The 23,748-nt window shown below is 54.2% G+C and overlaps 2 protein-coding genes across 3 annotated transcripts in view; both read right to left on the bottom strand.

Moving 5' to 3' along the window:
- Positions 1-125: 125 nt before the first annotated feature.
- Positions 126-906, bottom strand: TTC36 (tetratricopeptide repeat domain 36). Of its 2 annotated transcripts, none has more exons than XM_026040327.1 (3): positions 759-906; positions 514-697; positions 126-413 (listed from the first exon to the last, which is right to left on the bottom strand). In XM_026040327.1, exons 1-3 carry the CDS (start codon positions 876-878, stop codon positions 142-144), a joined length of 576 nt encoding a protein of 191 aa, XP_025896112.1. In that variant the 5' UTR covers positions 879-906; the 3' UTR covers positions 126-141. The 2 variants fall into 2 exon arrangements, with proteins under 2 accessions (XP_025896112.1, XP_025896111.1); XM_026040326.1 differs by having other exon boundaries at positions 514-702; positions 770-906.
- A 2,761-nt stretch (positions 907-3,667) lies between these two features.
- Positions 3,668-23,748, bottom strand: part of KMT2A (lysine methyltransferase 2A) — a 33,275-nt gene continuing 13,194 nt past the window's right edge. The window contains exons 10-39 of the mRNA XM_026040303.1: positions 23,559-23,687; positions 22,584-22,697; positions 21,983-22,129; positions 21,668-21,763; positions 21,417-21,537; positions 20,873-20,986; positions 20,325-20,509; positions 19,579-19,752; positions 18,666-18,776; positions 18,347-18,420; positions 17,949-18,142; positions 17,049-17,155; positions 16,684-16,821; positions 16,325-16,483; positions 15,898-16,015; positions 15,728-15,806; positions 15,328-15,488; positions 14,804-14,989; positions 11,918-14,292; positions 9,996-11,863; positions 9,928-9,949; positions 9,059-9,123; positions 8,229-8,293; positions 7,214-7,384; positions 6,523-6,597; positions 6,058-6,236; positions 5,570-5,673; positions 4,976-5,059; positions 4,510-4,639; positions 3,668-4,024 (exon numbers count right to left, since the gene is read on the bottom strand). Of these exons, the coding sequence (XP_025896088.1) occupies positions 3,749-4,024; positions 4,510-4,639; positions 4,976-5,059; positions 5,570-5,673; positions 6,058-6,236; positions 6,523-6,597; positions 7,214-7,384; positions 8,229-8,293; positions 9,059-9,123; positions 9,928-9,949; positions 9,996-11,863; positions 11,918-14,292; positions 14,804-14,989; positions 15,328-15,488; positions 15,728-15,806; positions 15,898-16,015; positions 16,325-16,483; positions 16,684-16,821; positions 17,049-17,155; positions 17,949-18,142; positions 18,347-18,420; positions 18,666-18,776; positions 19,579-19,752; positions 20,325-20,509; positions 20,873-20,986; positions 21,417-21,537; positions 21,668-21,763; positions 21,983-22,129; positions 22,584-22,697; positions 23,559-23,687 (7,821 nt within the window). The 3' untranslated portion in view covers positions 3,668-3,748. The remainder of the gene's footprint in view (positions 4,025-4,509; positions 4,640-4,975; positions 5,060-5,569; positions 5,674-6,057; positions 6,237-6,522; positions 6,598-7,213; positions 7,385-8,228; positions 8,294-9,058; positions 9,124-9,927; positions 9,950-9,995; positions 11,864-11,917; positions 14,293-14,803; positions 14,990-15,327; positions 15,489-15,727; positions 15,807-15,897; positions 16,016-16,324; positions 16,484-16,683; positions 16,822-17,048; positions 17,156-17,948; positions 18,143-18,346; positions 18,421-18,665; positions 18,777-19,578; positions 19,753-20,324; positions 20,510-20,872; positions 20,987-21,416; positions 21,538-21,667; positions 21,764-21,982; positions 22,130-22,583; positions 22,698-23,558; positions 23,688-23,748) is intronic.

Here is a 23,748-nt window from a genome sequence, read left to right as displayed (position 1 = left end):
CAGCGGAACCGGGGCCGCCTCCCGCGCCATTGCGGACGCGCGCGCCGCGGGTGACACAGGGCGCCTCGGTGCGGGCAGGCAGCTTTATTGGCAGAGCAGCGGCCGCGACAGCAGCGCGGCCGCAGCGGCGCCCCGGGCCGCTCAGGGGCTCGCGGCGGCGTCCGCGGGGTTGCGCAGGCGCCCCAGCATCTGGCCCAGCATCTGGTTGCAGAGCGCGGCGTAGGGGTTGAGCAGCACGAGCTGGCGGCGCGCGAAGGCGCTGCCGAGGCGCGCGGCCTGCGCGAAGTCGCGCCGGGCGTCGTCGTCGCGCGCCTGCAGCCGCCGGATGAGCCCGCGCTGCACCAGGCTCTGGCAGGCGGCGCGCCCGCGCCCGCGGCCCAGGCGGATGGCGGTGTCCAGGTCGCGCAGGGCGCCTGCGTGGCGGGAGCGCGAGCTGCAGCCGCCAACACCACCGCCAGTGTCACCACCACCACCAGCAGCAGCAGCAGCGCCGCGGGGCTGCCCCGCGCTCACCTGGCACGTCGCCGCGGAGGCGCAGGGCCTGCGCGCGGTTGTTGTAGGCGGAGGCGCGCTCGGGCAGAAGGCGGATGGCCTCGCTGAAGCGCTGCAGCGCGGCGCTCACGTCGCCCGCCTCGGCCGCCGCGACGCCCTGCAGCTCCAGGTCGCGCGCCTGCTCCAGCAGCGCCGGCGCGAAGGGCTCCTCTGCGGCGCACGCAGCGTCGGCGCCACACGGGACCCTGCCGCCCCGCGCCCCCCGCGCGCCCCTCACCTTCCTGCGGCAGCTCCTCGTCCTCCTCGTCCAGCCCCACGACGTCCCCGAAGGGGCTGCTGGGCTGGAAGATGCTCTGCAGGACGGCCCTGTCGTTCGCCGTGGCCATGGCGCCGTACGCTCCGCGGCCGGTTAATGTTCACCCGCGGGCGTCCCGGGCCAGCGGCGCGAGGGGCCCGGCCCAGGGGACCGCGGGGAGGGCACCCACGCCACCGCCTCCCGCCCGCCAATGAAGCCAAAGGCACCCTCTGCAGCAATAAACTTGACATGTTTATTAATTAAACTATCACTTAAATAAAAAAAAGTGCATAGAAAATAAACATGTTTAAAAACTCCTTTGTTTTTTGTTGTTTTTTCGTTTTTACAACTATGTACACTTTTTATTTTTACATTCAGTCTTTTGCAGAGCTTTCAGCATTTTTTTTTTTTTAACTATTAAAGTATTTCCTTCTTCCCTGTGCCAGGGAGTTAACACTGATGGACTTTAGACGCGTTTCCTCTTTTTTTCTTTTTGCCTTTTTTGTCTTTTTTTCTTTTCTTTTTTATTTTTAATAGAAAAAAACCCAAAGCTTGGAAGAACACAAGAAGGAAAGAAAAGAGTCGTTATACATGATAAGTTGCCAAGAAGTGTATTTCTAGAACATAACCTTGCTTTTGCAGAGCTTTTTTTTTTTTTTTTTTTTTTCTCAGTTTTTGAAACAATTATTCACCTACCTGTACTTACTAAAGACTGTTAAGCTCAATAAAAGAAACACCACAAGTATAGTTCTTGGTTGAGAGACGAAGCTACAGTACCTTGTTCCGAAGATACCAGGAAAGCACAGAGCACATTTTCCCCGTATGCAGGTGGTACCCCAACATTCATAACCGCAAGGAGAGGGAGGGAAGGGGAAACCCGCGGGGGACAAGGACTGACCGGTAAGAGCGGGGCCGGGAGGCGCTGGGGCGGCGCAGGGCGGGCGAGCGCCCGCGAGCGCCCGCTGCGCGGCCTGCCCTGCGCCGCCCCGGCCCTCCGGCCCCTTAGCAACTGCAACACAATCCTTATCTATAGTGTTAAGAGAATCAAAAGCCATGGACCGATACTGAACTAGGCTTCATTACACGGTGCATTACTATATTAGTTCCTATATATATCGTATTTATAGTTACAAAAGAAAAAGAGACCTTGCGAGGGTGTCGCGTGTGGACCGGTAGCGTGGACTCGAATGGCATGATTGCTTCTGCACAACGACCGTCTTGCTGAAGAACCCGGTATTGCTTGGAAATGAAAGGAGGGACAGAACACGACGAGAAACAGAAAGATACCCAGCCCTTTGCAATGACCCGCTTTTTTCCTTGACAAAAACACCTGCTTTGTACAAATAAAAACAAACGCCCTAAGGTTCCACGTGTAGCACTTTCAGATAGCATGATCCGTGTCAGTCCCTGTACAATGTACATTCATGGCGCGGGCCGCGCGGCCGCCGCCGCCGCCGCCACTGCTGCCGCCGCCGCCCCGCGCGTCCCCGCCGGCCCCTCAGTGCATGGGGCGGCCCCGGCGCCCCGCGAGCGCCCGAGGTCCAGCCCAACCTCCCCCAAGCAGTTACTGAAGTCACCAAGGCAGAACAAGAATAATTATAACAACGATAAAAATAAAAAAAAAAATAACAACAACAACAACAACAACAACAAAAAGTGTCTCCCTCTCTCTGGAGAAAGGATCAGACTGTGTCCAGCCAGGTATTTCCTATAACCGTCCTATGAAAATAAAAAAAAATATTAAAAACAGATTCTTTTAAATTAGGATAACACCACTGTTTAAAAAGCCTCATCATAAGTGCTTTTCCCTATGAAGTGCTTCTCATAGAAAAATATACAAAATATATTTACATTTATAAAACCTTAAATACTAAACTGTAAACAGAACAGAGCAAAACCCAATGTCTCAGTTTGTCAGGCGTGGGGCTTCTCGCTTCTCTTCCTCCCGGGGGGGCGGGAGCGGCGCTATGGGCGCTGCCCGGGACGGGGCTCCGCTCCGGGCCTCTTCCCGGGCCTCCCGCGAGGCCGCCGCGCGGGCGCCGAGGGGGATCCCGAGGGAACGGTTCCCGTTCACGCCACGCTGCTGCCGCGGCTGCGCTGGGCTCCTCGCGCGGAGCCCCCGCTGCTCCCGCGCTGCGGAGCTCGCCGGGCGCCGCTGCAGCCCCCGCGCCAAGGACCCCCAGCCCCAGCACCGGCCCCGCGGGCGCAGCCGCCCCCCGAGCGGCTCCTGGGGCCAAGCCAGGGCAGCCTCTGACAACAAGCACGGGGGAAAGCTCCCTCCGCACGGCCGGGCAGCTGCTGACGCGAGGCTGCTGCTCCGAGCGCACCACAGCTCCGCAGTGGCTCAACACGAGCCCCTTCCCTGCCACGAGCGCCAGGAATGCCACCGTGAGACGCTACCGCCTTCTCCTCGGGTTGCTCGTGGGCCGGGCCGCCCGCTGTGCCCTTCCCGTTGCTCTTCCCGAGACGCCGACACCGCGGAGGCCGGGGCAGGGCGCACTGCGGGCCGCCCGGTCACCAGTAGTGTTTGGAGACGCTCAAGGAAGCGCGGAGGCGCACGCGGCTCGGGGACACGGGCCCTGCGGTGTGCTCTCCACGAGCTCCCCACGGAGCCGCGCGGCACACGGGCCCGGGGGCCAAGCCCGGCGCCTGCCGCTCTCCTCCCTCCCCTCTCCTGCTCTGAGAAACGATCAGCGCTGCCAGGGCAGAAATGAGAACGGCAAAAACATAACTAACGTGAGGATCTTCTCCAGTCGCCCGTGTCTTTCCCAAGGGTAAGTGTGCGCATGCGAGACATGAAGATGTGGACTCTCCCAGAGACACGGGGCCGCCAGCTCGGTCCCCGAGCCCCGCCAGTCTCCACTCTTGCCTCCGTCCGTGCCCCCGGCACGGAGCAGGGATTCCCTCTACGCTTTGGTTCGCCCCGGGCCCCGCGGGGCTCGCTCGCAGCTCGCCCCAGTTCTAGTTTAAAAACTTCCTGCACTTCTTGGCGCCGCAGTTGCAGGGCAGCTTGTTGCTGGCGTCCTCGATGGGGAACTTGTAGTCGTAGGTGAGCTCCTCCCCGCGGTAGATTTTGCGCATGGCGAAGATGACGATGTGCTTCTGCCCGTCGATGTTGATGACCCGCGAGTAGCAGTTGGGCTCGCACGAGTGGTTGATGAAGCGGGCTGCGTTCCCGTGCATGGTGGCATCCACCACCTCGGAGTCGTCAATGCGGAACATGTAGCAGCCGATTCCCTGTGTGCGGGCGACAGAAACGCAGCCACGTGAGACCCGGCTGGGCCCCGCGCGCGCGGCCTAGGGCTGCGGCAGGCGAGCAGGGCCGCGGCGTGGGGCCGCACGTTGGCGTCACGGGGCTCGGCAGCCTCCTCGGCCACCTCGGAGCTTCGCTGCACCCACCGGTGCCACGAGCTCACACGTGCCGGGCTCATCGGCAAGACACGGCACACAGCAGGGGTTAATGTGCAAAGGCCTCTCTGTCCCTTGAGACTCCAGGGATCACCTGCCTCTTTGGTACCCTCGAGATGCAAGTGATGCTCAATTCCAGGACTCAACAGCTCTGCACACGTTTTTGCCAGCACTACCCAGATCCGGTCACCCCACAGTCCCCTCTGCGACTGGGGCCTCTCCCTGCTGCATCCCCTGCTGCTTCCTTGCGGGACCAAAGGGAGGAAAGGGGTTCTTAGGCTTCCGAAGAGCTCCTAGGAAAGCTGGGAGCTCACCTTGCTGTCGTAGTACTTCTCCCGTTTGTCAGTGAGGATGGAGCGAATGACGTTGCCCGAATATTCAATCACCATCTCGCCCGCATCGATGTTCCTTTTGCAGAAGAGACCCCGGCCGTGGATGGGAGACCTAGAGAGGCAGCAAGGGAAGAGAAGTCCTCAAACAGTACAAGCGAATCTTGGCAATTTCAGGTTACAAACTGCACTGAGCACACCCAATTTCACTACAGGGACTAGCGCAACTTCACTACACTTCCATATCACAGCGCTAATGCCAACAAGACTCTCTCTGTGCTGAGAACTGGCTTTCGAGCACGCAGACGAGAGCAGAGCCGAGAAGCAGCAGAGGGGGCGAGAGGCTTGGCCCTTGTCCCGCGCTCAGCGCGGCAGGGATGCCCACGGGCGGCTCCCAGCTCGTGCCCTGGAGGCAGGGCGCCCGAGTGGAAGCAGCGGAGCAGAACCCTACCTGTACACACCGACCGCCTCCTTGGAGGTCTTCTTCAAGTGCCGGAATCGCATGGGCATGGGCAGGTCCATGCTCGTGGCTCTCCTAGAACCAAGAGATGCTAGTGAGCCAGCGCCGCTATTTGGGAGCCCGGACACCTATAGCTGGGATATCTTCCAATATGAGTGCCACCTTCAGGCACTGTGACGCTGCTGCCATATGCCCACGGAGAACACAGCCCAGCTCCTCTTGGTGCAGTGACTTTTTTTTTTTTAAAAAAAAACACATGTACAGCTGTTTCCAGACCTCCTGTCTGAGACAAAGTCCTGCCTGCCAACCAGCGCCCCTTCCTCTAGATTCCTGATCGGTCACTTTCCCCAGTTCTGATCATAACGTCTTACAGGAGCAGCTGGGGATGGCTGGGAAGTCAAAAAACAACTGGTCCGACAGCTCACTTTCAGTTGTCGCTAGGCTCCTTGCTACGGTGGGGTCTACCCTCTATTTCCTACTGCTTGGTATCTGCCCGGCATGCAGCAGAGAGCTAACGCTATGAAATCAGACTTCTTCAGCCCCACGTACTTTCTGCCTTCTGAACTCTTAAAACCTGCTGCGCACCTGGCTGATTTCAGTTGTACCTCCTCCTCTTCCTCGTCGTTTGGGTTATATTCTGGCGGCTGTCGGTGTTTAGAAGCTAAGAAGTTAAACATATCGAATGCAGACTTCCTGTAGTTCAAAAAAGAGCACATTAAGTTTGTTTCAGGGCCTGGAAATAACCGGTGCCAACCGCCACTCTCGTTGCGTTACAGCTTTTCCAGTGCGTCCTCTCCCAAAGCCCAGCATGTGCCTGGTGATACACAGTCATTTCCGAGAACTGCCAGTGAAACCACCAACTGGGAAAGCTCTGTGAAGGCCAGCAGGCAACGACAGAGGCACAGCACGACATGCAGATTCTGCAGGGGCAATATCAGTGCTTGACACAGGAAAATTAGGGGCAGGTATCTTTCACAAACAACACGAGGTCCGTAAGGCCTTGTTCTTTCTGCCCTGCCATCGACCGCATCAAGCGAGCGGGCTGCTAAAGCTAACACAGGCAGAGCTCACACTTGCCTCAGGTGGACTTCAGCCCTTGCAGAGCCGTGGGGATTCAGAGGGGGTTCGTTGGCCTCCTCTGGCTTATGAAACCGGAACTTGTAGTTGTGGCAGTGCTTTGCTCCGTAAAGTTGCTCAACCAGAAACACGACAGTGTCGTGGATAATGCCCAGCATCCTCAAACCGTTCACACCTGGAACAAGAAACGGGTCACAGCAATAACACAGCAACACGCAACGGGCTAGACAGGGACCAGAAGGATTCAGCAGCCTGTTAAACCCAGCTCCCGTGCTCGCCTGCGCCTCGCACATCTTGCAGCTGCATTAGCTAACGAGCTCCACGTTAGGATTTTAAACCACTGCATCGGGAGGAAGGAGCCTCCATGCATCAGTGAGCAAGTGAACGGAAGCTCCCGGCCAGCGAAGCCTCCGCAAGGCGTCTCGCTTGCGGGCGCGTTTGCCCTTGGTGCTGGGCATTACCTGCGAAAGAGAGCTGCTTCAGGCGAGCGTTGGAACGGGCCTCCTGCACCTTGTCAGTCAGGGACTTCCAGGCATCTGGAGTTACACAAAGAGAGCACAAAGATGAACCAAGGAGCATGCGAGCCTTCAGTGCTGAGGATTCACAAAGCACGTGCTTCTTGCTAAGTTGCTCTTCTCACCGCATCTTTTCAGGCTTCTAGAGAAGCAACCTACAATCACTAGACTGTTAGGTGCACGTGTGGCACGTGACTTTGCAATGAAATAGGGTGTTTAGACAGCGTGAAGTCTCCATCCCTTTTGAGGCCTAGAAAGTAAAACCTTCGGATCAAACGTGTGTGAGTGTGTGTGTGTGTGTGTGTGTGTACACATATGCTAGATGTTTATGTCTGTGTAATCCAAAGGTATTGTTTTAATTTACACGTGTGTGCCTGCATGCATGCACACATGTACATAGATCTCTGCAGATAAATATGGACATATATAAATATATACGCATGCACTAACACGTATGTGAAATACAACCTGCACCCTGTGAGCAACTAGAATCGTTATAGAGCTGTGTGTCAAGAGAATAATAAAAAAAATCTGCTCTGAAGCTATATAAAAACAGGCCACAAACCCTCAAAAGTTGTTACTTGACTTGTGGCAAGGAAAGCCAAAGCCAAGGCCAGCAAAAACGCAGGGTTCTCACCTTCAATACTTTCTGCACAAATCTGAAAGCCGTCATCACTCGAGATCTCAAAAACCAAACCTTTCTTTGGTTTCTTCTCACCAAGACACTCCTTCCTCCTTTGTTCTTGCTGAAGCCAAAACATAAGAGGGGAGCTGAAAGTGCTCTCCTCTTCCTCGGGAGCTTTTGAGCCTGGAAACAGAAAGAAGCCAGCATGAAGATCCTTGGGAGAACAAAGTTTTTCCAAGGGTTGCTCCACTTGCCTTTTCACTGGTATGTGACCCTTTCTAAGACGACACTACCAAGCTCAAATTTTAATTTCACGACCGTTTGAGAATTCTACACTGCTTTAGAAGATCTACCCCAACACCCTGCTTCTTCACAGTGCAACAGCAGGGATCCATGGCCTCCGTACAGCAGTGCTTATGAAAGAGCCCTCCACATTCACAAAAAGTATTCTCATACGCATTCACCAACACTCACTTCCTCATGGAAAGGAGAAACTCGTTAACATCAAAGCTGCACAGCACATTAGCTTCTGACCTGCACCTATAACTTAGAGAACAAAGTCTCTGCAGATGCACCTATATCTCCAAAATGCACAAATGGCAATTTGCAATAATGAAGAAGAGCAGGATTAGCACTATTTACAAGTGAGAAGCAGCCACGCCACCCTAATTGTACACAAGTGCCACTGCGTGGTGAAGAATGTGTATGCACCTTCCAATTTGATTTGAGATGCCTAACAAGTACCCTGGAGTTCTCGCAAGCAGTTTTAGCAGTAATATGTACTTTGTGTGGAAATTTCCACAGCCTAAAAATTGACGCAACCCTGGGTGCAACTTGCATTAATAGTGAACAACACATCCCTCCCTTCAAAGCAAGGGCAACAAAATAGATTATGAGCTCTGAGACTTTCTCCGAGAGCACAAGACAAGAGAAAAAATAAAAATTAGAAAAAAACAGAGCTCCGATGTGTTCTTCACATCTCAGTGCGAGAGCCCCAAGACTCGGTGCTTTCCGGAGCGTGACGTACCTGCATTTTCCTGCTCATTTGCCAAGCTTTGTGCTGATTGAGACTCCGGGAGGACAGCCATGTGCCTTTGGAGGGAAAGAAAATGAAGACAAATATTTAACAACTTGCCTCATTCCCAGTTTTCTATGACTAAGCCGGATGCAGGCACGCATTTCTCTTTCCTTAATGATAAGAATGCCAAACAGATTTGGAAAGTTTCAAATTTAACTTCTAATATAGCATTGCACACATCTATTCTCCTAAGAGCTGTCTGGAGTGTGATTTCAGCGGGTGCCAAAGAACTGCACTGCAGAGTTGCAGAGTGAACAACTTTGCTCTCTCGGAAGTCTATTCTGTGCAAGCTAAGCCGTAGCTTCTCTGTCCACAGCATCACAGTAAAACCTGTAAATATATTACCTGTAAATGTACAGGAAGGCCTTATTTGCTAAGAAAGTTTGCAAACAAAAAGAATTCTAGTCACTGGCACTTTTTTTTTTTTTTTTTTTTTTTTTTTGGCGGCAACCATGAGGCAGTGGTTTATTGTATCTTAGTCTGTGACCTGCTCTTTGCAAAGTCCTACTCAGTACTAAAACATACACTAACATATCAAGAGCCAAAACCATGTGACTATTGTGTTTTGTTCCCAGCACACAAACTCTTCCCCCCTATCAGCATCATATCTCAGTTTAAAAAGGCTCTAGACTGCAACTAAACAGGACAGCTCATTCTGGAGCGAAAGCTCCCAGGAGGTTTTCCACGAGCCGAGCAAGGCTCGTCCCACCCGGCCCGTACTTCTCGAGGTAGGGAGCTCCATTCGGCACAAAGTGCCAGGGACGGTGCCCAACGCTTACCCTGCCGACTGCCCACGCTGCGGCTGTGGTGGCTGCTCCGCGCCTGCCGCCTCCTGGGCATCCGCCTTGGTAGCAGCGGCCCTAGAACAGAAAGAGATTTAGCAGCAGGCAAGGCTTGTGCCGAGCAATCCGTGCCATACACGACACCGGTAAACGACGGGTGCATGGGGAGACGCCGCCAGCAACTCAAGCGTGAGCTATGGAAATAATCACCAACGTTCTTAGGACAAGGGAAAGAGGATCAAGCCTCAGTGTTAGATCTGATTCAGGGCAGTGAAGTTGCAGGGAAAGGAGTAGCACAAAGCCGGGGAAGAGACCCATCTTGGAGCCCCCACTAGCAGAGAGCTTGGGGTCAAAAGATGCATGGTGCTGTGCTGACAGCTGTAAGAAAGCACGTACAGAGCAGGACAGACAGGCGTGGATCAGCAACACAAAAGAACTATTAAAAACGCTAAGCTAGACAAAGAGTTTGGGAACAGCTACTTAAAAAAAAAATTGCACTTATTGCAAGACAGTAAGATGACAAAGGAGGAATGATAAAGATGATATGGAACCAAACAATCGTTACCACTAACATGTTGTATGTTCCCCAAGGATGGACAATATTATCTTTTTAGTGCCCGCAACCATGCTGGAGAGTTCTGTGGCAGAGGTAGGACTGAACCTCAGAGCTGCAACGCCTTTGCTGAAGCGCACGCTCGTTAGCGGCGCGACAGCAGCGACAGCTTGGCATGTTAACAAAACTGTCGTCTGGGCGTGCGAAATGCAGACCAACAGCTCCTCCTCTGCCTCAAGTGAAGTGCCATTTCCACCTCAGACTGCAAAAGAATCCCTTCCCGCGAGAGGAGCGCGCCTGGGCTGCCACGAACACTCGCGCAAGGCTCTCCCGTGCTTACAAAAGCGCAGCGGGGACGAGCAAAGCCAGCCCTTCTCTTACCCTGCAGCGGGGAGCTGGGAAGCAGCCGGGGCCCCCCGGTCAGGAGCGGGCGCCTCGCAGGCAGCGCTCCACAGGTGTGAAGCCTTGTGCTTCTTCCCGTTGCCCTTGTCCGCGGAGGGCGGCACGCGCTTCACTTTGGGCTTGGCTTTGGCGGGCGCGAGCGCGGAGCTGCTCGCGGACTGCTGGCCCGAGGACGGGGAGCCCGCGGGCGACGCGGAGCTGCCGTGCAGCACGGAGGAGGCCGCCTTGCCCTGCTCGAGGCCCGCGGCGCCGGGCACGTCCACGAGCGGCGGGAAGCTCGGGAGCTGCGCGGCCGGGGCGGCGCCGAGCTCGAGCGGCGAGGAGGCGACGCCGCCCTTGCCGCCCAAGAGCTGTGTCATGTGCTGAAGCTGGTACGAGCCCTCCGCGTCGGCAGAGCTCTGCGCCACCGCCATGCCCATGCCCTGTGCCGAGGGCAGGACGCAGATGCTGGAGGCGGCCGTCATCGCCGCCGTCGAGGGCGTTTGCGACGTGCCCAGCTGCGGGAACATCCCCGAGGCCGGCGGCAGAGCCATGTGCTGCTCCGGCAGGCCGAGGCTCTGCTGGCTGGCCTTGATCAAGAGGTTGCTGATGGAGCCGAGGTCCCCCAGCAGGCCCGGGCTGGTCAACGTCACGGAGCTCTGCCCCAGCACGTGCCCGGGCACGGAGCCGCCGCTCGTGGGGGCGGCCGTGGCCTGCATGGACACCACGTTGAGGACCGAGGAGCCGGAGGCCAGTCCCGAAGCGGGTCCCGCGGGGAGGTGGCCCGCGTCGGGCCCCACGACACCGGCCGCCGGCCCGCCCTGCGGCAGCAGAGACGTCTGCTCGAAGTACATGACGCCGGACTTGGACCTTTTGATGATGTTGGGGACGGTGCGATGCGACGTGGAATTGGCGATGCTTCCCAAATCCAGGGGGTGGTTGGAAATTTGGGAAGGGGCGAAATTAATTAAAGTCATGTTGGAGACCATGTCGGGAGGCGCTATCGCAGAAGGGGTTCCGGAGGGAGCCAGCTTCTTGTTCTTCCGCGACTGCAGGCGGGATATTGGCCGCTTCTTGGCGAGCGGCGCGCTGGCCGCAGGAGCGGCGGCGCCCAGCTCTGCCCTCTGGCCGCCTTCGGACACGAGCAGCTGCGGATCGGCGGGGGGCTGCACGCCGATAAGGAGGCCGGGCGAGGGGCTGCCCATGCTGGGCGGGAAGGCGCTCTGCGAGGTGCCGGGGAAGGGATGCAGGTGCTGGTGATGGGCCATGGGCAGCAAGCCTTTGCTCGCGGGAGGGAAGAGCGACTGAGACGAGGGCAAGCTCGGATTGAGGCCCGCGGTGAGCGTAAGGCCGCTGCCCATGGGCCCCAGCACGGAGGCGCCGCTCTCCATGACGCTCTGCGCGGAGCTCACGGAAGGCGTCAGCTGTATCTTCTGAGTGACGCCGTTGGGGAGCGTCTGCAGCACGTAGAGCGGCTGCATGTTCTGATTGACCACCAGGAGCTTCTCGGCGGCCGGCTTGAGATGCGGCGGCGTGGTCTGCACCGCGGCGTTAGAAATCTGAGAGGGCCCGGGGCTCTCGCTGGAATTCGCCACGTACTTCTGGCTCGGCAGGGGCACGGTGGGCGACACGGGCACCTGGAGGGCCGGTGTGCCGCTGCTCCGCGTCAGATCCTGGTTGCTGCCGTGGCCCTGCTCGACGGGGCCGCACGCGGGGCTGCCTATGTGCTCGGCGTCCATGTGGCCTTGGATGAAGTGATCCGGAGTCATGTGGCCCTCGGGGCTGGGGTCCACTCTGGGACTTAGGAGCGCCGCATCCCCGTCGGCGGAGGCGGCCTTCTCCGTGACCGTAACCCTCTTCTCCGCGGGCTCCGTGGAAGGCAAGGCGAGCAGCGACCTCTCCCCCGAGGAGGAGAGCGAAGCCTCAGAAATGACGGCGAGCCTGCTGTGATTCTGGCTAGGCACCGTGGGGCTGCGCGTGGTCAGCACCGAGAGATCCGAAGGCAGCTCCAAGGGCAGCTCGAACTGCTCCTCCGCCGAGATGGAGGAGGAGACGCTGCTGTCCACCGGTTCGGTCGTGGGCAGCTGCTGCGAGAACACCTCAAACAAGCCCATGTCCTTGCCGCGGTTGCTGTCAAGACCTAGGCCTTCCCCGAGCGTCAGGAGCTCCGAGGAAGACGACTCCGGACTTTCTCCTAAGGCCTGCATGGAGGGCGTATTCTTGAGCACAAAGTCCATGATGTCCGAAGGGAGGATATTCCCGCAGTCGTCGCTGTTGTTGTTGTCCGAGTCGGACTTCAGCAGCTCCGTGTTGAACGTGTCCAGTAGGTTCTTCTCGGAGGGCGTGCTGGCATGGGCCCTGCGGCCCGCGTCCAGCGAGCTCAGCTGGGCTTCCAGCGAGTCCTGGCCCTGCGCTTTCACCCTGCTCACGGGATGGCAGTTGTCGATCTTGGGGTCCGCCTTGTGCACAGCGGCGCTCTTGGTCACCTGCACTTTCTCTGCGGCCTCTTCCGTTCGATCTAGCTTCAAGTTCTCCGTCCCATTTTCTTTGCCGCTCCTTTTACTCACTTGGTTCACTTTTCTGCTCGTTGCCGTGACACTGGTATCGCTTTCAGTCCCATCGTCGACCCCGTCTAGCTGGGAGATTTTGGGCAGGTCGCACTGCTCTTCTTCCCTGAACAAGTTGTGGGGTGCAAGCCTCTCCTCTGAGGTCGAGGAAACCACCGTCCTAGTGAAGTTGTAGTAGTACAAGTCATCCTCATCCGAGGTGCTCAAGTCGTCGGCACCATCCACCTGCCCTTCGGCAGAGCGCTTCCCTCGCTTCTTCCCGGTGGAGTTGCTGTAGAACGGGATGTCCTCCTCGCCGTAAGACCTCACGCCGTACAGAGGAGTCAGGCCAAAGAACATGTTGGACCTGGCCCGGGCGCTTCGCCGCGGGTACCTCCGCTTGTAGGAGCCTTCCTCGGGAGCCTTGGCCCCGTCCTGCAGCAGTAAGCTGTTGTCTTGGACAGGTAAGTTCTCATACGTGTTGGTTTGGGATTCCTGCGCCGGGGTGTCGCTGGGACTCCCCTCCACTGCAGGGCCTCCTTCTGGGTTCTCCGAGGCCGAGGAGGGCTCCGTCAGAGGGGCCGTTTCTGCCCCTGCAGGCTGAGGTTCGGCATCGCCTTCCTGTTGCGCATTCTTGGACTGGCTCTCACTCTCCATCTTGAGAGGCGTCAGGGTGACTTTAACAGTGCGCTTCCTGGGCGCCGGCGGCTCCTTCGAGGCCGCCTCGGCCTGTGGCACGGCACCTTTCGAGGAGCCTTGCGCCGGCGGGGACTTCTCCCCTGCTTTCTCTGCAGCAACGCTGTTACACAGCCTCTGAGCGACCTGCTCAGGCGCGAGAGCCGGGCTGCCAAATTCCGCCTTCGAGTTCCCTTCATCGCTGCCTACTGCTTGACCGGAATCCGTAAGGGACTTCAAGGAATGTTTCTCTTTAAAACTGGCGTCTTTCATTAACTTTTTCCCCTTCTGCCGCCTGTCGCGGGAGGTGGGAAGGGCCTGCTCGCTCCCTGCCGGAGATCTGCTGTTCGCCCCTGCAGACTTGAGGCTCTTGGCTTCCAGCTCCTCAGCCAAAGCCGTTTTCTCCAGTTGCGCAGGCTCCGCGTGCTGGTCTCTCTCCTTCCTTGGGCCCCTCTGGTGCAAAGACGCAAAGGGCACTGCTTCTTTGGAAGGAAAAGAGCCTGAAGATTCTTGAAAGGTTCCTATTTTAACGCTCAGTTCTGTGCTTGCCGAGCTGTGTGCTTGGGCGGACGCTTTGGAACTTCCTCCCGAAGAAAAACCATGAGCTGAACCATCTGGGTCTTTAGAGGGCAGCATTTTCATCTTCTCTGCCCTGCCCGGCGTTCCTTTGGCCGTGGGATCGGAAGCACTAGGCTGCTTTGCTTCTGGGCACTGAGGTGCATCCAGCTGGTAAGTTTTACTTCCACCTGTAGCCGGTGCCTTCTGGGAGCTCGCGCCGCTGCTAGCGCAGCTTTGAAGCGGAGCACTTGGGGCGCCCGAACTCACCGATCCCACAAAGCGCTCAGGGCCCTTGACGCTCAGTTCGTGTTCTGAGGAGGACCCCGTGCCTGCAACTGAAGACACGCTGTGTTTGGAATAAGTGGTGCCAGCCCTTGGGGGTGAAATCATCCGGAGTTTGGACTGCTGCTGTGACAAAGAAGAGGTGCTGTGTCTCCGAGAACCGATGCTCCTCAGCCCAGAGGACAGCAAGGGGTCTCCTACTGTCACTATTTCATGGGTCACGGGGGTAGGACTCCCTGAGGAGAAATAAGGCAAGAAAGACCGTCAAGGGATCCCAATCATTCACAATCCACACATACATAAATATATCCATATGTAATTCCTTTACAAACACAAGCAATTAGAACAACTTTTGCAAAAGTTTGCAACAGAACAGGACTTCTGCAGAAGGAGTAGGTGACTCAAACTACTGCACTTGTGATTCTCTCTAGGAAGACACAAACTTGGAGAACTGACTGCCAACTTTTGGCACTTTTCTTCCACATTATGGCTAAAACTGTGCCCAAGTCTTCCTTTCCTTGCCATTCCAGGTTCGTTTCTGTTTCCATTGTGCATCTCCTCACAGGGGCATTTTCTGCTCTCGATTCCCCTAAGCGTTGTTCCCATCTATCTACTGCCATTTTCAGAGTTTTCTCTACGCAGAGAAAACTAATCCTCACATGGAGGACGAAGCCTCCAAAGAAAGCAAAAAAAAGGCAAAGTCCTCTAAAGTTTAATAGAAATTGAAGTCAGCAGCACTTGCAATACCTGCAGAAGGCAAAGGCCTAGAACCGGGAGACCTCTGTGCCGACGGGTAGCTTGGCGTCCTGATCCTGGGAGCCTTTGGGACTAGTGGACAGTAGCTGGAACCAGGCGTCTGAGAATGCATGGGACGGTCCGGGGACGGCGGGCTCACAATTTCACCTGTATTTCTGCTGTCTTTGGACAGAGTTTCTGTAACAGCACAAAAGAGAAACCACAGCCTCAGCCATTGCCCAATGTCAGAGGCTTCGATCTGCTGAAGTGCATCTCCTTAGGACATTCCACTCGGGGAAATTAACGTAGCTGTTTAGTGTAGGAATTATAACAAGCTGCGTGGCAGCTTCCTTACTCATTGTACTTTGCCTTGAGACAGTGACAACATCGCTGAGTTCCACACACACCTGCAAGGCTAACAAAACCAAACGAGTCTCCCCCACCTGGAAACCATCTCGTGTTCTCTCTTTCTCCCAAGCATAAATATCACCAAAGACATGCAAGGAAGATACCGTTAGGAAGAGCTTAACTCTTACCTGCCAGAGGTGCTGGACTATGAGCAATTGTTCTGTTATCGTCATGTTCCACAGTGCTGTTGATATCGGGCTCTATGACAGGGGGTCGGCATTCCATGATCTTGCAGGTATACACGCAGCGTTTCCGGGCATCCGTGGTGCTCCAGTACACCCTCGAGCACCTGCGAGGCAGTTCACACAGAGCAATGGAGCCAACAGCTGAGCAGACCTCAGCATCCTTATCTTCAATGTGCCATTCCCAAACGGAGAAGCCATGAACACTGATGACAACACAACATGCTGCACACCTAGCCTAAGCACATCTAGCTTCTGGAGCAGCTCCTGAAGGCTGCAGTCAGTCTGCACGGAGGCTACTCCGGTGCACGTGTGCCATCGGGATCGTGGAAAAGCTCATACTCACTGATAGCCGATGGGAAACAGCTTATCCTCGCAGTCCGAGAGGTCATTCAGAATTCCCAAGCAGTCTATAGTCATCGAACCTGAGCAGAAAGGGGCACAGGAAACGTTCCGTGAGCAGCACAAACCTGACACCAGGAAAGCCCGAGCAAGGGCTCAGAGACTAGATCTTACCAATCATCATATGGATGTTCTCCGGTTCCAGGCCGCTAAGAAACTTCCTCCTCAGACTGATCCCTTCAAAGTCCACAAAAACTCTCCTAAGGACTTCAAACCCATTCTCAGGAACCACCTGGAGCAAGAACCACAAAACACCTCATTAATTTTAAAGGAACCATTAGGCAAGGCTTCCTTCCTACATGCGAGGTATGCAGTCTGCTTTACTGCATCCTCGGATGGGTCTGTATCGTGGTACTGCGTGGCACGTTGAAAGCACGAGTCACACTCTCTTGCTGGAGCTGTATCAGCAAGTCCTCCTCAGCAGCATGGCAGCCAGGCCCTCACTTGTGAGGAACACGTTCAACATTGGCTTTTAAAGAACGTTTATAGTCATAGCTATCCTAGCCCTCAGGCAAAGCAGCGTAGAAAGGAAGACTCTCACCTCTCCTTTGATCAAGTCCCGGTGCCGCTGGCAGTAAACTTTCTTATCATCCAGAAAGACACAGTTCTTGGCTCGTGAGCACATAAAGTGGTAGTTGCTGGTACAGGAAGTGAGGCAGCAGCCTACTGTGGCACCTGACTTCTGGCAGAACTCGCATCTCTACGGAAGGAAAAGGAAAAGCTTAGAAGTGATTCCCACCGTTCTCCTTCAGTGTCACACTGAGCAAGTAGGAAACAAAATTCCAAGCAGCTTCAGCCACTTTTCCCAAAGAAAAGGAACCCAGGAGGAATGTTTTAGATGGTTTCCAGTCTCTGTTTTGGGCAAGGCAGGTTAACAAAGCGTTGTTTGCTTATACCCACCAGCTGCTTTCCCCTGATCACAGCCATATGCACGTTCTTCAGTGAACCATCATCATCCTCAAACACTTCTGCCGACCATAAAGCACAGTTCACATGGGTCCATTCGTTTTGACCAATGTAGAGAAGACGCCCAGCATCCTGAAGAACACAAGGAAATGCTATGTTCCAATGTTCTGTAGACACGACAGCGCACAAAGAGCCCGGAGTGTTTCGGCTGCACTGCATTCGACCTCACTCCCAAAAGAGAATCACTGGCTCACAAAGGAATGCCCAACAAGTGTAATTTCACAGTTTAAAGGGCGAAGCTAAATTCAGCAGAGAAGACAGCGACTAGGTGCACAGAACACCAGAGGCCGGGTACTTACGTTAGCGCTATCATCGCCATACTTGAGGCACAGTGCACACTGCCTGTTGTCCTCCACATCTGGGGGCGGGTTCAGCTCAGGACTATCCTCCCTGCTTCTGTCGGAACCTTACAGTCAAAAGAGAGAATGCTGCTTATTCCTGAAGGTCACGGAGGCAGAGATTTATCTAGAAAAGCTGCAGTCCAAAATTTATGCGGAAAAGCTGCAGCCGGTAAGCAAAAGCAGAAGGGCCAAACAGCACCCTCGAGTCTCAATAAGGAGCTTGTAAAGCAAGGAAAGGGAGGCAGCAACCTCTGCACAGCCCTGGTTCGAGGCAAGAGAGGCCCATGAAAATGTATCCGTAGGCCCAAGCTCAGCCCGGTGAACCCAGCCTGGTGAACCCAGAATCCTCCCTCCCGGGCCGATCTGGCCTCTGTAACAACTCCTTCCTCTATGGCTACCGCTCCTTTGCCATGTCCAGAAGTTTCCTTTCTTTTTGTTTGTTTTAGTCCTTTTTTTGTATGTACGCTTGCAAATACTGCCTAGACCCACAGCCATGCATATTTATACTTCCTCCTCCTTTAAATCTGTGTCACACGCTGTCCCTTCATGCCTGCTGCTGTCTCCAGCAACTCCCCGTCTTTCTTCTATAGCCTCCTCACACGGCTCTGTGTGGCACTCTGCACGTGTTGTATGTTGCAGAACTCCCCTACCGCCCCAAAACCCAGCTAGGGCAAAACTGGCCAGGTCACTGCCTAGCGTGCTCTGAATGAGCAGCACCACACATGTAACAGGCTGAACGGAACAGGCGGAGGTGCCTCCTTCTTCACCAGGAGACAGAAGCAGCACAGCCCTTCCCGCGCTGCTGCAACGCTTGGAACGAAGCACGCTGGCTATCACTGCTGCAATCTGAGTTCTTACTAGAGATCGGTGGCGTAGGAGGATGCAGAGGAGTTGGCGACTCTGGCTCTCCAGGCCCTTTGGGTTTGGGAGCTGGAATGATTTTCTTCATCAGAGGGGGCTGCTCAGTGCGGTTGCTCTCTTCGCGCTCCTGCCACTGAGCATAGTTATGGTCAAGCGAAGGGGGCAGCACCGCATTCGGCAACATCCCGCTGCTGGAAAGGCAACAAGGAGGCAGCCGTCAGACGCGGCCACTCCAGGGGCCCCGCGCGCAGCCTGCGGCGCCCGGCTTTGCGCTCTGCTTCGGAGCGACGCGGGGGGCGCCGGCAAGGGCAGCGCTACCGCCCCGCTCCCAAACACCCGCTCTGACCGCTGGCACGCCGCAGTAGGGCACGGGCACGCACAGGACCATTACTTACTTGCTGGTTACTTTATTCGGCTCCCAAAATCTGGATTTTTTAACACTGAACCACGGGAAAACACGCTCCATTTGCTGAAGAGAAACAACACTCAGTTAGAAATGTTATGCAACGTACCTAAACGTCCAATGATTGTCAGCCAAGATTCACTGCAAATGTACAGCTAGTGAGATTTCATGAAGAGCTCTGACGAGGTATTATTACGAATCTTGGAAATACCCAAGCAACGAGAGGAGCGATGGACCTTTTGGATTCCAAGAGCAACACAAACAGTGATATGATAGAAAGCACATTTCAAAGTAACTGCTGTCCTGCTCACCCGAATAAAGAAGGACTTGACCATGCTATTGGCTTTTTTAACTTCTGGCTGCCCTCCATCCGAATTAATGGCTGCTTGAATTATCTTCACAATATCATCACTAAATTCCAACTATAAAAAAGCCACAAAATTTCGTATCAGCAGGATTGTCTCTTGCACAGCTACCCCATCCCCTATTTGTGAAGGCATCAAACAAACTTCTTGATGACCACAACACCGGCGTATGCAGAAAACCAATTTGGCAGTAGAAAAGCAAGGCTGTTTGGGGTATTTGCAAACTGACTCGCAAAACCGCTGAACACATGAAACCATAATTGCTCGCTTCTTCCTGAAATCAGGATGTGACCGCTGACTCCTGCTTTAAACCGGCTAAGCTACCTGTCATGTTTGGCCCTAGCCTGGCAAGAGCGTGTTAGCAATGGCACGCTGGAACACGCACTTGTCCTTCAGGTCACTGGCTTTGGGGTGACAGCAGGACACAACCGGTCCCCACAACAAAACCCGACACGCTTCTTACTAGCAGTTTATGCAAATCGCTCCTAAAGGGATTAAGTCTCCAAAGGTGAATTATTAGTTTCCAGATAATGGACCCTCATCTCTGTCATTTGCCTTGGCTTTCTGGCAGACACCGCGTATAAGACACGACCGAGACCCTGCTTTCCTGTGCACAAAGGAGCAGAGGTGCTTTAACCAGGTATGGCTGCTGGTTAAAGTTGCTCCTGCAGCAGAGTAACGTACGTGTCTTTGGCAATATCAACACGAGTGCCAGGCAGAATTGTTTCTAGCACCCCATTAACTCGCTTCCTTGTTCATAACGAGAAAGCTTCAGCAGGCTCCGTTACAAATATCCCAGGCCGTAAAGCAGTTCGCAGGATCTACTGTAATCTGCATGAAACTGTAAACTCTGGCATACCACAGAGGTGTAACCGCCTTGATCCATTTTTCTTTTCACTCCTTCCAGATCCAGAGGTTGCTGCTCCTCCTGTTTGCTGACTTCTGTCAGGACAGGAGGGTCAGGGCCTTCCGGAGAGCTTCTGGATGGGATACTCTCCTCTGTCTCCGGATTTAAATCGGGTGGCTTGGCTGCCTGCAAACGACAACAAACCAACAGGCACTGCTTACTTCGTACTGAAGCGTGGCTGCTACTCACAACGCATTCTCCTGCACATCTGCTTCCACTTTAACTGTCAATACCGGGAAAGAAGGGTGACTCAAAGCCCCGTGTTTTCCTCTAAAACACATTTATAAAAAGAAAGACATTTATAAAAAGAAAGATATATAAGCGGTTTTTGCTGCAGATCACACAGCGAGGCAGACAGATCAAATTTGAAACTCCTTTTCCAGGGGTCGTACTGCTGAATACTTACCTCAAGCCTAAGATCCTCCTCCTCTTCCCTCAGAGAGGCACTTTCACCCCAACCTGCCTGTTCTTTCAGCTATCCTGTTTTTACTTTGTCCTCAGAAATTATACCACAGATACCTCAGCCTTTTAAGTTTTCTCAAGAAAGAACAAACGGAAGAAAGCAATGAGAACGAGCGCTGTTTTAAGCGCAGCCAAGAACCTCTCCGAAGTACGAGGCACAGGAATAATAACGTTCAACTGAGCGCCCGGCAGTGACACTTCCACTCGGGACAGATTGCGGGGAGCCTTCAGCTTACCTGCCTGTAACGCAGCAAGTGGCTAGTGGTTCGAGAATTCAGCAGGGCTGTTAACACCTGCTTGAGGGAAGCCTGCAGCTCCTTCTCCAGAGCGAGGCGCCACTCCGCGGGGTGCTGCTCCGTACAGTTAATGCAGGTATACGCCACGCTCTCGGGCAAGTTCGACAGGATCTCGTACATTTCATCTGCAGACAAACAGAAACAAAACCAAAGAATGACAGCGTGAAATACTCACTGACAGGCAGACACAGGGAAGCCTCCTATTCTGTGCACTTGCTGTGCAAATCACACGTCTTCCCCGGAACAAAAAACCTCCCCGTGCGACTCGTGCGGATTGTCACCACATTTGAGGCCCGCCCTGAGCGCTCGGGATGTCCCCGACACTAGTGCCACGTGCCTTCTAGCATTTCTGTAGCAGGCAGGTCACTGCAGGCGAGGGCTTTGAAGTGGCACCGAGCTAGACAGCGCCCCAGCGGCCTTGGACTTTGTCTTTACTCTACCTGGTGCCTCGTATTCTTAAGGGCTAAGAACGAAAGAATCTACCCTACCTGAAAGGTTTTCACATTTAGAGTGGACCCAGCGGTCACATTTCCCACACTGCATCATCTTGCTCTCATAGTCATCATCATCATAGCATTTGTCACAGAGAGGACAGAAGTTTCCTGCAAACAAGACACGATTTTTTTTACCATCAGTTCAACTCAGTTATGAATGCAAATCATGAATTATTAGTTTGAAATAAGAAATTACAGTCAGGACTCCTGGAGGACATTCCTTTTTCAGTTGCTACCAATGCCCAGGACCAACAGGTCTCCAATAATGGCTAATGTGTTTTAGAGAGCTGAAATTCTGGAAACCTCAAACTCAGTCAGTAAAACAGCAGCGACTTTGTTAGGTTAGTGTAAAGCCTTAGAATTTAGCTTCCCTACAGGCTTTTGTGACCCACGCCCTGATCCTCAGCGCAATGCTGGGCTGAATATTTCTGTTTAGACCACGGACAAGCCGGTAGGTCCTCATTTCGCTCTCCTCTGAGGCTGCCTCATTAGAATCAGACCCCCTTGGGAGAGCCCTGCTCTAAGTAACTCCCTGTACCTTTAGCGAAGAGTTTGGCACAATCGTGACACAGCGAGAAGTCGTGAGACCACTGTGCATCCCACCCTTTGCCTGGAGTTGTCGATCCACAGCTCTTGCAGCGAACGCATTTGGTACATATCTGCAAAGGGAGATGCATTTGGCAGGAGTTACTTGCTCTTACCCACTGGCTTCCCTTCCTTAGTCCTAGCGATACCTCTCCTGCTCTTTATTATTTTTGGGGAGGCGGGGAACGAAACCAAGAAACTCACCCAAACTTTCTTCTTCTTGGTGGGTTTTGTCGGGTAGTTTGGGCCCAGGCACTCGGGGTGATAGCTGTTTCGGCACTTGTTACACTCCAGCAACTGCTGCAAGACCAATGGAGAAAAACACACCTGAGGAGAACCCCCCAGAGGGATGCACTGTGCCGGGCCCGTTCCCTCCCCGTCGGACTGGGGGCTGCAGGAGGGCACTGCAGCTCGAGGAGACTTCCCCCCGGCAGCGTGAGGAGGAGCTCCGCGCTCCGCTGCTTCCCGCCCGCGCTTCCCGGCAGGAGGAGGCGCCGTGTCCCGCCGGCGGCCGGCTACCTTGGTGGCCTGGTGCTGCCTCCCGCACACGTGGCAGAACTTGCAGCGGCGGCAGCACCAATTCTCCAGTTGGTCCTCCAAGGGCCGCTCGCTCTCCTCCAAGCAGAACTTGTGGAAGGGCTCGCAGCACACCTGGCAATACACAAACTGCAAGACAGGGGAGAGGCGGCTCTTAGCGACTCAAAGCTCTCCTCGAGCGCCGCGCACGCGACTGCTCTCCCGGCTCCCTCGGCGGGCACGGCACGGCTAGCGACTGGCAGTGTTACTAGGGAAAGGGGGCACACGCCTCAGTTGCCAGCCTGAACGTACGTGTGCCTGCCAACGCCAAGCCTCGAGCAGCAAGCCACAGCTCGAACAGCTCGGCCACTTTTAAGGGAGCAGCTTGATTGAGAAGGGAAGGGCTCCGTGTCCAAATGGACCCTCACGCAATGCTGTTCACATGAAAAACTGAAACTTTGTTTTTGTTTTTGTTTTTTTTTTTTCTAATACAGGTGTTATTTTAATTTCCTCTGGAGTAAGGGAATTCTAAGTGGGCGTTTTTTGTTTGGTAACACGGCACATAATTATTCTAAGTCATCGACAGCAGAACACAGTGCTTTACCTCCACATGTCCGCTGCTGGCACAGAGAAAACAGACCACCCTGGGAGTAATAGGTACCGAGGTGACGATGCCTAACCCCCCCATCTCCCAAACATTCTCCACTTCACAGTCCTCCTGAAAGCACAAAAGGATATATCAGCATGCGGAATAGAGAGATGCAGCAGCAGTACAAAGCGCTCACACGGCTCCTTTACGCATTCTCGCCCTGCAATTACGTGCTCTTAAAACCCAAGTTATTCCGACTTCTGCCTCAGTCTGCTTTGTAACGTATGTTAAAATAGTCACTTCTTAGCACTATTCTTGGCAAGTGAGCTCAATAATACGCTACCCTTGGTTCTATAGAGAGCACACTTGAAGAGCAAGACAACGTTTTCCACGAGTGCAGAATTACTTCTAAAAAGGAACTGTCAGAATAAGTAGCCTTTATTAAAACTCGGAACTTGTAAAAGCACTTTGGAGATCTCACTATAGCCTCCAGTATTAAAACTTAGAGAGGGACTGAAAAATTCAAATAGCAAAATATAAATGTTTATTATTTCAACAGCTCTTGCTCAGAAAAGTACAGGATTTTATCAGCTTAAACACCCCAAATGTACCCCAAACATTGTGAATTACAAATTACTAACATTTTCCCCAAATCTTGTTGACTCAAGTGGTGGTAAGGTTTTATAGTTCCCTCTTAATGGAATAATTCTTCATAAACCTCAAACTCTTGCTCATCCTCACTTTGACAGTTAGGGTTTTAAAGGCTTTAAGTGACTCTTCATCCAGTACTCTAATCGCAAGGAAAAAAAAGGCATAACAAACTTCTAGAAATCAACCACACTGATGACTTGTCGTGAAGGTCCCTGCTTACAGTTCTCTCTGAACGGCACCAGGCACGCAACCTCAGAGATCACTCTCAGCACTCTTGAGGGAGGCTGCAGCGCTCAGGGTCAGTTAATAGGGAAACACTTAAAGCATTTGGTCCTCTACCTTGAAATCCACCCGGATTCTATGGACTCCATCTGTAGGCGGCTTCTGCTTGGAACTGCTTCCATTCGTCAGAGTACTGAGCAAGTTCAGCGTGCTGCTTTCCGGTTTGCTGAGAGGAGGGGGCTTTTCCTAGGCAAGCAAGAAGGAGCCCCCATTAATCCCAATTCCGGGCACTGCTTTTAAACAATAA

Source organism: Nothoprocta perdicaria, unplaced genomic scaffold (assembly GCF_003342845.1).
Source record: "Nothoprocta perdicaria isolate Ctin4 unplaced genomic scaffold, notPer1 scaffold_252, whole genome shotgun sequence".
Taxonomy (NCBI): Eukaryota; Metazoa; Chordata; class Aves; order Tinamiformes; family Tinamidae; genus Nothoprocta; species Nothoprocta perdicaria.
Note: the sequence above shows the minus strand (reverse complement) of the source record. Positions and strands in the feature narration are given on the sequence as shown.

Excerpts from the sequence above, each read along its gene's own strand:
- TTC36 (XM_026040327.1), bottom strand. The coding sequence starts at position 878 with ATGGCCACGGCGAACGACAGGGCCGTCCTGCAGAGCATCTTCCAGCCC. Across the intron at positions 698-758 it reads CGCAGGAAGGTGAGGGGCGC|CCCTTCGCGCCGGCGCTGCT; the intron begins GCGGGGGGCGCG and ends GCCGCAGAGGAG. Across the intron at positions 414-513 it reads CCTCCGCGGCGACGTGCCAG|GCGCCCTGCGCGACCTGGAC; the intron begins GTGAGCGCGGGG and ends CCCGCCACGCAG.